A 12473-nucleotide genomic window follows, 5' to 3' on the forward strand; every position below is an offset into this window, starting at 1 on the left:
ATTGAGCAAAACTTGAGAAGAAATGGAGGTCTTAGTATTTATTCCTTCCCCGAGGCACCAGTGGGTTAGGGTCTTGGTAAGTCAATGACTATCAAGTGGTCCTTCCACACCACACCCATTTTTTTTCTGGCTTCTGGTACTTTCTTCTTATATTGCCCCTTTAGAGAGGAATAGCACCCACCATGATCAGCCATGGGAGAGATCCATGTCTTTCTTCCCAACTGCAATACCATCTTTTTCTGCCAGAATCCGGGTAGATTTACAGAATCTATCAGAATAAGTTTCAGCAGAAATAAATGATAAAACTCCTGGGTCATTTCTCAGCCTTGGGAAAGGGATATAACCAATGAGTATTTATGAATGGTCAGTAAAACAGACATGTCTGAGCTCCTAGCATAATTTCTGACTCACAAAGTGCTTCAGAAATTGGATTAAAGCAAATTTGAGTCAACAAGTGCTTTAAATCTTTAAATTACTAACCTACCTCTGACATGCTGCTATATGAATGTATCTTGGCAATTTCTCTCTAAATTTATTAGCCTTTTTCGCATCCTGAATTTTAAGGTACACATTCTACTCTAAAAATTTTAAATTTTAAATTAGTAATGTACTAGTGTTTAAATTTTTAGGGTCTTCTTCCAAGGCAGAACATTGGAACTGTGTGAAATTAGAAAGTATAGCATCACGCCCATCGAGTCCAAGGAGGATCTCAGACGTAAAAGATCATTAGTGTTCATGACGACACATGGGCTGCTCTCTGAACAGCCCAGCTGAGGGGATGAGATGGTTTAGCTTACTCTTTGGTCTGAGTCATATTCGTTGTCATTTGTAGACTTTAGCAGGAATGAAAGCACCGGAAACATTATTTCCCAGGAAGGTGAGGATGGCACAATCTGGATTTATTTGTGCTTTGTTCAAACAAGTGGGATGAATTAATTCATGAGAATGAATTAATGATACTTGGTGATAAAAATCCCGCTTGGTGAGCATTGTCTTGGCAAGTTTTCTGGCTCCTCTCTTAACAGCCTCCACCCTACGTAGAATCCCATCATCTGTTATGTCGTGGCCTCTATTACCTGCAGCTGTTCACCTGATGTGTCTCCCTTATGGGGCTGTGTTCCTATGTGGATAGAGGGTAAAGCATAACCTGTAGGAAGAACTCCATCAGTGCTTGTGGAATTTCAGTAAGCTACTATGACACTAATGAAAACGAAGAGCTCAAGAGTGCAGTCTCTGTGTTCGAGGGTAGGGTGTGATTTGTAACAGGTCTGTGGACATTTACTCTAATGGTTTTGATCAAGCTGTAAAGGAAAATCCCAAACATTGCAAAACAAGGATAGAGAATGAGGACCCAAACAACCTTAGGTTATAGTGCAACCTTAGTTAAATCAAAATCCATGGTGGGAAACATGGCTTTAGAATTCAGAGGGGCTGGGGTGGTGGCACCATGGTAGATCACTTGCCTGGCATGTGTGAGGCACTGGGTTCGAATCTCAGCACCACATATAGATAAATAAAATTAAAGGCCCATTGACAACCAAAAAAGTATTAAAAAAACACAACACTTAATTCAGAGGCCTTGTTTGTCAGTCATATAGGAGGGTTTATCATAATGCAAAGCTGAGGAAATTGGCCGGGGAATAAAATGTCAACTTGGGAAATATGAAATAAACTTTGACAACAGCTAGATGAATCACAACATACTCTCTATAAAAACTAAGAGTTCAAGGTTTGTGAATTAGCAAAAGCTACTGCAATTCCAATTTTCTGTCCATCAATTTGGGTTGTTTTGGACCAATATATCTGCTGAGAAAAACTAGAAAAAAATCATAAAATGTAAAAACAGAAATTGGCTCAATATGAGAATGAGTGGGGTCCAGGAGAAAAAAAAGTGCAACCAAGACAAATGAGCCAAAGTCTCCATATCAGTTTTTCCTTCAAAGAGACATTTGTTAGTTTTAAAGGAGTGACGGAGAAGATGGAAGGCCTAGCAGCTCTGTCAACAGCCAGGTGGGTTTAGGAGCAGAACATTGGAGAAGAGGCCATGTCAGGGAGGAGCAGGCCAGATGATCCTCCAGCCTCTGGCTGAACACAAACTGCTCTCAGATCCCATGACGTCCCTGCCTGAGGCATTTCAATTCCTTTCTGTATTCCAGTGGTCACACTTTTGGCAAGGCCAGAGCAGTAGTTAACCATCTCTGGGTAAGACAGCACCATTTAGAAACTAAAATTGCCTTAAATTCTTTTTTATACAAATTTCAGCTTTCTATGAACAATAAGGAGAAACACACGAATAAACTGGACAGATCCACAGGAAAAGCAGCCAATACAAACAGATCCATAGATGACCTAGATAACGGAGTTATCAGACCCAGACGTTAAAATAATCACAATTGCTGTGTTAAAGAATGTAAAAGACAAACTGGAGAATTCTAGCAAAATAAAACTTAAAAGAGCCAAATGGAAATTCTAGAACTAAATGTATATCAGTGTATAGATACAATTGGTATGTAGTTAGAAATCTGTAGACATCTATCATCTGTCTGTCTCATCCATCCATCTATCCATCTGTCTATCAAATTAAGAAGCTAATGGATAGCTTTTAGAATAGACCCCATTGAAGAAAGACGAGGAAAGAGAGAATATACAGTCGGGACATCATTTATTTTCTTTTTGCCTCTCTTTAAGACTGGAAAATAAGAAAAAGACAATAAGAGCTTATAAGACACAGTGTTGAGGTCTAACTTATGGGGGAAAGTGGAAGCAATCTTTATGGAGATAACAGATGAGAAGGTCTAAAATTGATGAATGATATCAAGCTACAATATCTACAGCACCATGAACATCAAAGCTCGGACAATACAAAGAAAAAGAAGTGGATACACATTTGGTAAAACTGCTAAACAACAAAGATAAAGAGACTCATCTTAAGAAGGAGGAAGACATCTTCAACAGAGAAACCAAGACCCAAGGCCAACTTTCCCCATAAAAGACAACAGAAGTAATTAGAAAATGCAAAGTTATCTTCAAAGCACTTAAAAAACAAATCAAAGTGAAATGAAACCCACCAACCTAGACTTTCACATCCAGAGAAAATATTTCTTGAAACTTTTTCAAACATCCAGTGAGTGAATTTCTGTGGGCACACTCACCCTAAAGTGGATGCCAAAGAGTGTCCTTTGAGTAGCCTAAGAATGATCCCCCATGAAATTTCAGCCACCTGAGGAGTAACAACCATAGGACAAAAGGTAGGCAGGTTAATCTACATTAATGCTCACTGAGCTAAACAGCTACTATCGAAATGTCCTGGGGGATTTAAGTACATATCTAAGTATCCATCAAATTAAAATGCTGTCCCAAAACAACAGCATAAAAGTCGGAGTCTATAAACCCTGTCAGTGTTCTGACTCACCCATGAAAGTGACAGCACAGATGTTTGTGTGAACTGTAGTTTTTAGGGTAATTACTGAAAAAGAAAAAAGAATGTATAATCACCACTTAATTCAGCATCAGGAGAAAATGAGGAGTAAACAATATTTCAAAAGCAGATGAAAAAAGACAAAGGACAAAAAAAAGGGAATATAGTTGGATGGAATAAGAAGAAAATTGTAAAATTATAGATTTAAAACAAAATGTGCAGTGGTTATATTAAAAAAAAATGGAATAAATTCTCCAACTATAGTACAAAAGTTACCAGTCTGGATTTAAGTATATATGTTTAAATTTGTATCAGTCTGAATTTACATATGCAAATATATATCAATTTGAATATGTATATCAATCTACATATATACATATGCATATATACATATACATATATATCCCTATGATAAAGACCTAACACTAAGACACAGAAGGCAGAAGTTTAAAGAACAGAAAATAGAAATCAGATAAACCCAATAAGAACTATGTAAGTGTAACTACACTAAATCCACTTCTATTTTTAAGTTAGATTTTATTTGGAAAGTACTGCAGATTCACCACTGTAAGAGATAATACAGAGAGCTTATGCATCTTTGACCCAGTTTTCCCCAGTGGTTACATTTGGCAAAAATATAGTAGAGTATCCCAATTGGGACATTGACGTCAACATTCTCAAGATATAAAAATTCCCAGCACCACTTATGTCCCCTTCAATAACCACGCAACCTTCCCTTCTTCCCCTGTCACCTGCTTAGCTCATGGAAGCCATTAAAATGTTTTTCATTTCTAAAAGATGGTCACTTTGATAATGTTAAATAAATGACATCATATAGTATGTAGCCTTGGGGAGCTGGCTTTTGTCACTTCTAATTGATTCTCCAGAGAGATTCATCCAAGTCATTGTGTGGATCAGAAGCCACTCCTTTTTAGGGCTGAGTAGTAGTCCACAGTGCAGATGCACCACAGTTTGACTTTTATCTGGGTTGTCTCCAGCTTTGGGCTATTACAAATAAAACTTCATAAGTCTTCTCCTAGATATGTTTGAGTGGACATCATTTTTCATTACTTTGGGATAAATACTCTAGAATACTATTGCCAAGTCATATAGTTTTACATTTTTAATTTTTAAATAAACTATCAAAATATTTTCTAAACTTGCAAAACCATTTTACATGTAGGGGTATATGTATGGGTGACCCAATTTCTTTGCATCCTTTTTTTTAGCCATTCTCATGGTATGTAATGCTATGTATTTTTTTATTTTAACTTCAACTTTCCTGAAAGCTAATGGTATTGAACATCTTTTTCTGTACTTATTTGCCATCTGTACTATCCCCTTTCAGTGAAATGTCTGCTCATGTCTTTTGCTCATTTTATGATTGGATATTTTTTAGTGCTTTGTAGTTATGAAATAACTGTGGGGTTCATTTGACATATTCATAAATGCATATGACACAGCCATCTTCATTTCCATCCCATCCTACCTCTTTCTCTCCCTCCTCCCTCCTACGATCCCCTTCCTCTTCTCTACTGATTTTCCTCCTACTGATGTATTTATTTTTCAGCTGGTGCACTGTAGTTATATATAAAACTGGAATGCATTGTGATATTTCATACATGCCCATAGTGTGATTTTGTCAACTCATTCACCAGTTCTTCCCTCTCCCCTCCTTCCTCTTCTTACCCTGCTTCTATTCTACTGATCTCCTTTCTGTTTTCTCAAGATCTCCCTTTTCTTTGTTGTTCCTTTTTTCCTCTCTAGTTTCCACACAAAGAGAAAAGCCTTTGATATTTGACTTTCTGGATCTGGTGTATTTCATTTAGCATGATGATCTCCAGTTCCACCCATTTACCAGCATACCATGTAATCTCATTTTCTTTGTGGCTGAGTAGAACTTTATTTTGTATATGTACCACATTTTCTTTATCCATTCATCTATTTGTGGGCACCTGGATGGTTCCATAAATTGGCTATTATATTGGTATGTAGGTATCAGGATAATACGCTGATTTTAGTTCTATTGAATAAAGACTGAGGAGTGAGAGAGCTAGGTTATATGGTGGTTCCATTCCTAGTTTTCTGAGTAATCTCCATATTGCTTTCCAAAGTGGTTGTACTAATTTGCAGTCCCACCAACCATATGTGAGTGTACTTCCCCCTCCAACATCCTCACCAACAATTAGCATTGTCTGTGTTCTTTATGATTGCCATTCTAACTGGGATGCGATGAAATTGCAGTGTTGTTTTGATTTTTATCTCTCAGATTACAAAGGCTACCGAATATTTTTGCATGTATTTGTTTGTCCATTTGCATTTCTTCTTTTGAAAAATGTCTTTCTAGATCTTTCCCCCATTTATTGAGTGAGATTTTAATATTTTTTTGGTGTTAAACTTTTTGTGTTCTTTATATATTCTGGTTATGAACCCCCATTGGAAGAATAGTTGGCAAAGATTTTTTTTCCATTCTGTAGGTTCTCCCTTGATACTCTTATTTCCTGTGCTCTGCAGAAGCTTTCTAATTCAATTCCATGCCACTTATTGACTTTTGGTTTCATTTCATGAGCTTTTAGGGGTCTTATTAAGGAATTTGCCTGAGTCAACGTGTTGGAGTGTTGAACCTATGTTGTCTTCTAGCAATTTCATTGTTTCTGGTCTTATTCCTAGATCCTTGAATATATACCCATCGCTTACTAATCCATAGTAAAAATGTAAACATCTCAACATAACGGTCAAAATATTTTAACTTCATAGAAGAGTGCATGTGAATGTATAGTGAGCAGGAAAAGGTATCAGAAAATGAAAATAAAAACTGAAGTGATATTATGATTTCAAACCAAACAGACTAGCTGAAACACAAAGAGGCTCACAGCATCAAATATTGTTGACCATATGGAACAACTAGAACTTTAAATGTAAGATGTTCAACATTTTGGAAAATTCTTTCTAAAAATGTAAATCATACATCTGCCCTCAGATGCAGCAATTCTGCTAAGGTAGTTACCCAAGAGGGATAAAAATATATATTCTTGTACAAGGATGTTTATAGTTAGCTTCAAGCTGGAAAGAACACAAATGTCCATCAACTTGAGGGTGTTTAAATTACTTGTAGTTGAATACTACCCAGTAATGCAAAAGTTGAACTACTGAGGCACACAATCATATGACTGAATCCCCCCTCCCAAAACTTTGTATTATGCAAAAAAGTAGTAAAAAATATATTTCTATTCATATGAAGTTCAAAAGCACAAAAAATTAATCTGTAGTAATCAGAATCCGTCCGTAGTGATTGTCTTGTAGAAAAAGGGTGGTTTGGGATTGAGTAAAAATGGGCTGATGGTAGGTTTTTTTTTTTTTTTTTTTTTTTTTTTTTTTTTTTAGTGTGAACCTTTTATTTTGACAAAAACAAACTTTACAGAGTTTACATTCTCAAACTCCCAAACTTTCACTTACTCAAAAAATGAGAGACAAGGCATCCTAGACTCCAACATTTTAGGTATGAATAAACTAGTACCTGATTTTTAAGTTGCATTTTACATACTACAAAAATAAACTGTGACAAACATTCACTAGTTTCAAGTGTACCCATAAGAAACACATGAACATACCTGTGTTTTTTTTTTTTTTTACCACTCTCATGTCAATAAACACCTAAGTGTTTGACATATCTAAGTGTTTAATGGTAGGCACAATTCTATGAATATTAAATTCACAAATTATTTGTTTTTTATAATCGTGATTAGGAAACTGAAAAACAGGAATGTAGAGTTCAGTAGCTGAAAATGCTACACTTACTGCACACAATCACATGTGAAAAAGAATGTTACCAGTAGTTCCCCCTTTTGGGAATGACTTTTTGAAAATTTAAAATATTATTTTACCAGAAAATTTATCTTTGGTGTGAAGAGCAGGTTAAGTGATGTACTGATAATCTCTGAAGACCTAGCAAATTATAGATTTTGTGCATAGTTACTAATATATCTTTAAGAGATTAATGCTGACTGTTCAACAGTATCTTCAGAAGGTTCTGAAGTGTCTACTCCTATAGTTGCCATAGCTTTACATGTCTATGAAATTTAAGATTCCTCAATGGGAAGTTGTAACTTATTCTTATATAAGACACAGGTAATATGTAGAATCAGGCTGTTTTGCACTCTCAAGGAACTTATTTTCAATTACAGAAAATTACATTGTTTTTTTTCACCCATAAATGTGAATGAAAGCACTTCTCAAATGTACATGGTCCATTTCCCAAATCCTAAAACAAAAGTGAGGGCACACAAATGGATAATCATTTATGTTTTATATGAATATTTTTTATTCATCTTTAAACAAATTCAACTGCCATATACAGATAGATGTGACAAATTTGTTACCAATTTCTATGTCTTGGGAAATTAAAGATCTAAGAACTTTAAATGTTGAGGCTATGTGCAATGCATTCCTGGATTCACTCTGCAAGCTATTTTCTCACTCCTCTATCCTGTAGGCTGTATCAACTTAAGTTTCAATATCAGGAGAATAAAAAGACTAATGGAAAAGGCCTTGATCAAATATATCCCCTATGAAAATTTCTAAACTTGTTATGAAAAGACTTAATATGCTTGTGAGATAAATCTTGAAGTAATAATTATAAAACCATTTACTCTCACACAAATGAGTGAAATGTAATTAATAATCATACTTAAACAAGTCTTTAATTTTAATGAATGGTATTTTTCACTTATATACAAAGGAATTCAATAGCTAGCAGCATTTAAATATGGAAATAGTTCCATCTCTTCTCTTTTCCTTTTATAAAGTGCCATTTTTAACTGGGCAGATTTAACACCCAGCTTTTCAGTAACTACAGTATAGCTCTTTGAATATATTCAAAGAAAGGTAGGAAAATTGACTTACTATTTTAAACAATTGCAAAATGTTGCACAAAGCATAGAAACTATGAGTGTATTAGTAAAATAAAAGTCTCTTACCCAAGAATCATTAAGCAGTAAGTTGATTAAATAATTACTTCATAGAAGCATTGGTTCGCTAATATTTATGCCTTTTTTTTTCTTCTTATTCCAATTGTCTAAACCAGAAATGGTTTCTGCTTAAGCACCATTAGGGTTATGTCAAACAAAAGAGAACCAATGGTTGTATGATTCCTCAGAATACAAATCCTAACAAACTTAGACTTTCAGAATAGGAAAACAAATTAAGTGTCAATCAGAATGAGAGGCAATATTTTATTCAAACATACATAGGCTGCTGAGTGTTCTCTTTAAACAAGAAGGTGTAGTTATAAATAATGTACCATAATACTTGAGTGCAGTGGAGTTAAGATAGGTGAAATCCAGAGTACAGATTAACTTAAAAGTGACGGTTGCTTAATTCTTTGTTCAGTGATTAAAACTGAAATTGCTTTTAAAAATAATAACTAACCTCCTACTTGCAATACGAATAGATTGCCAACAGGATTCCCATTTTACTTACATTATTCTCTACTCAGTACTTTTGCATCTCAACTCTGACCTTGCCTTCAGTAGTACCTTAAAAAGCAATTACTAAAACTACAGGGCAGCACGTAGTTTTGTTCACACTTAAAAATACTACCAGTTTCATTACAATTTGCATTTTTGTTGCTCTTGAGAGAGTAACCACTGAGAAAAACAGATACATAAAAAGTGCAACATTGTATCCGTTAAAACAAAGGAATTCAGTTATCAATTCAGTCCCCCTAGATATAATTAAATCCTCAGAAAAAGGGACCACAGGTCAAAGGGGTGGAATGGGAAGAGGCAGAGGTCAAAGTATGATCAATCAATTAATAAAGAAATCTACTTCACCCAGAAAGCTAGCTGGAGGGGAATTCCTCTCTGCCCATCACAATCCCTCACAAAAGAATGCATCAGTTTTTTCTGGTCTCCTTTCCTTACTCCAGTATTCTAGTATTCTATCCTGAAGACACACAAACCTTAGCATTTCTAAAAGAAATCATTTTTACCCAAACACATTGGACTTCGGTCTTAATTTGAATGAGTGGCCCTTAAGAGATCGTTCCTCCTCCTCTTCCCCTTCCTCCAGCGGCTGCTCTGGGTCCCTGAAAGTGGGTGTGGTGTGGATGACCTGGGTTCTGAAGCGGATTTTGTTGAGTCTGGGTTTTATCCGCCCACTAGAGGTGCTAGAGGCTTTGCGACCGGGATCCTTGGCTTTGCCTCCAGCCCATCCCTCAGCCAAGTGGAGATGGTGATGATGGTGGTGATGGTGGTGATGATCCCCCGCATCCTCCAAGACATGAGAGAGTTTATAGGTGATCAGGTGCGACGGGAGCACCTTTGAAAGTCTCCAACGTCCACCCCCGCTACCGGCAGCGCTCTCCCCATCCTCCTCATCCAGGGCTCCCACCAGGTTCTTAATCTCCTCCGCGATACTCTGACTCAGGTACTGAGAGGCTTTTTTTCCGCTGTAGTCCCTGATGTCCACATCTGCGTTATAGGCCCCCACCAGTAGCTTGACGACCTCCACGTGCCGGTGCATCGCGGCCAAGTGCAGGGCCGTGTAGCCGGCACTCGTCCTGGCGTTGACGTTCACCGGCAGCTGGTGTTTGTTAGCGAAGTTGACCAGCAGGGCCAGGAGCTCCTGCCGGCCATGCTTGGCGGCCCAGTGCAGGCAGGTGAAGCCGGTGATGAAGTCTTGCTTGGTCAGCAGGCCGGGCTCGCAGGTCAGCAGACCTTCCAGGCTGTCCCACTTGCCGTCCGAGGCCGAGAGCATCCAGGCGTGCTCCAGAGGGTCCAGGGTCACCGAGCCGCCGCCGCTGCTCTCCTCCTTGGCGGACGACGAAGCCACCGACGCGCTGTCCGAGTCGCCCCCGCCTCGGCCGCTACCTCCCCCGGAGGAGCTCCCCGGGCTGCTGCCCCCAGGACATACGCTCCTCTTCAGTTGCGGGGAGCTGCCCAGCACCAGGTCCCGGAAGTTCTGGCGGGCAGACCTTGGGGTGGCAGGCCCTCCCAGGGAGCTGCTGGGGTCCGCCTCCTCGCCGCCGAGCGGTGGGGGGTCCAGGTCCTCGCCCGGGCCCGGGACCGGCATCTGGGGGAGGGCCGGGACGCCGCGCCTGGAGTTCTTCCTCCGGGCCCCACTGCTCATCGGCTGCCCTCGAGCGGCGGTCGGGCGCTCGGGATCGCCCGGCTCCCGGCCCGGCTCAGGAGGCGCCTCCGGGTCGGCAGCCTCGGGGTCCGCCGCCTGGGGGCGCGGGCCGCCCTCCCCGGACCCAGGCGGGTGGTCTGGGGCTTCCGTCTCCGCGGTCACCTCGATGTGAGGCGGGTCCCTGGGAGGCGCGGCCTCCGGTGGCGTGGACCCCGAGCAGAACCTCTTCTTGAGGTACACATACTTGGCGCCATCGGCGGGATCGGTGCGGACGGTGGCCACGGCGTTGACCAGCTCCTTAAAATGGGCGCGGGCACGGGCGCGCTGCTCCGGCTCCCCGCCCAGGGCGCCCCTGAAGTGGTCCACCAGGTCGGCCTGCCGGGCTCGTCCCCCATGTTCCGAGAGGAACCACAACACGGCCTCGGGGCCCAGCTCGGCTGGCCCCTCCATCCGCCGCGGCGCTGGTTCTCCGTTGGCTCAGCCCGGCCCCATCACCGCGCGGTTGGAGGTCCTGGAACCCGGCTAGCTCCCTCGGCTCCCCTGATGGTAGCTTTAGAAGGTAATGGGAATATTCCTTATTTGGTGTGAGTTGGTTACATAAATAGAGATTTAAAAAAAAAAAAAAAAACGCATTGAATTGTACACACAAGTCTCTGGATTTCCCTATACAATTTTTTTCCCTCGATAAAATTATTTAAAACACATGAGCTAACATATGAAAAAGATGTATGCATCACACCTCACTTAGAAGATACACAGATATTATCTAGAGAATGTACAAATTTTACACAGAAGTTACATAGAAGTCAGTTTTCTACTATCTTCCATAGTCTGCTTCACAGAATCATGACATTAATCTCTAGTCATTAAAACTAATTCCATGTTTTTCACATTGTGCAAAAGTGAAGGTTACCATTATAACAAAATATATGGACTCAAGTAGAATAATAATCTGTCTTCACTCATGTGATTCCCAAAGTGATACTTCTGATTGGCAGGTCCGCCTCTTCCAGGTGGTCTTTCAGGGACCCAGGCTCCTCCCCCTGTGGCACCATCATTTTTACCACTTGTCACATTACATGTTGGCTCTGTGCCAGCCACGGGAAGGGAAAGCAGCTTGGGGATTCATGCCTGGCAGGCTTTCAGGTGTCAGATTGGAAGGAGCACACACCACGTCTGCTCACATTCTGTTTTCCAGAACACAGACAGGCCCACGGCCACATCAAATTGCAAAGGAAAAATGGAATGCAATCTAGCTGTGCGCTCGGAGAGAGAGTAAGTCTGATGAACAGCTAACCTGTCACATCTAAGAAGAGCTCTGTGCGCAGGAGAGATTTCTGTTTCTTTCTACCTCGTTTGCTTCCTCCTTCCTTTTTCAGTTTCCACTGGGGAAAATGTTCAAAGGATTTCTTGTGCAAATCTGAATACTGAGTGCTTATTATTTAACCCTAAATGCATTGAGAACCAAATTGACCGGCATATGCATGAAGCCCTCGTATTCTACATTTTCTGGCTACAAGTGTTTGAGAAAATGACTTCCTGTCTATGGCCCAGAGAATCCAGGGGGACCTCAGTGAAATACAAAAATGCCCGTGAATCTACATGACATCTAAGTAAGCATTGTCTTGCAGATAATGTAAATGCCATGTTTCACAATTTGGGTTCTACTATTTTTCAGGAATGGTAGCACATGCTAGTTAATGCCCAAGTTAATTGATAGAGATGTTTTTGACTGTTTTTTGTCACTATTCATTCTTTCAATGGCACTTTAGTCTTTATTCTAGAATGGGATTCTTAGGTCCAAATATTTGGAAATCATTTTATTCTAGATTATTAGCAAAGCTAAAGCCAACACAACACAGTGTTTCAAGACATGGATTGGTTCAGATTTTAAAAAGCCAATCAGATTAATCCTGATTATATGTGT

General features: G+C 39.8%; 1 protein-coding gene across 1 annotated transcript; it reads right to left on the reverse strand.

Annotated features, from left to right (window-relative positions):
• Nucleotides 1–9403: 9403 nt before the first annotated feature.
• LOC144251478 (ankyrin repeat domain-containing protein SOWAHC-like) lies at nt 9404–10996 on the reverse strand. The gene has a single exon (XM_077794361.1). The coding sequence runs from the start codon at nt 10994–10996 to the stop codon at nt 9404–9406; it is 1593 nt and encodes a 530-aa protein (XP_077650487.1).
• Between the last annotated feature and the right edge of the window lie 1477 nt (nt 10997–12473).

Source organism: Urocitellus parryii (genome assembly GCF_045843805.1).
Source record: "Urocitellus parryii isolate mUroPar1 chromosome 13 unlocalized genomic scaffold, mUroPar1.hap1 SUPER_13_unloc_9, whole genome shotgun sequence".
In the NCBI taxonomy this organism is placed as follows: Eukaryota; Metazoa; Chordata; class Mammalia; order Rodentia; family Sciuridae; genus Urocitellus; species Urocitellus parryii.

What these genes read in the sequence shown, in the direction of transcription:
- LOC144251478 (XM_077794361.1), bottom strand. Translation starts at nt 10,996, where the DNA reads ATGGAGGGGCCAGCCGAGCTGGGCCCCGAGGCCGTGTTGTGGTTCCTC.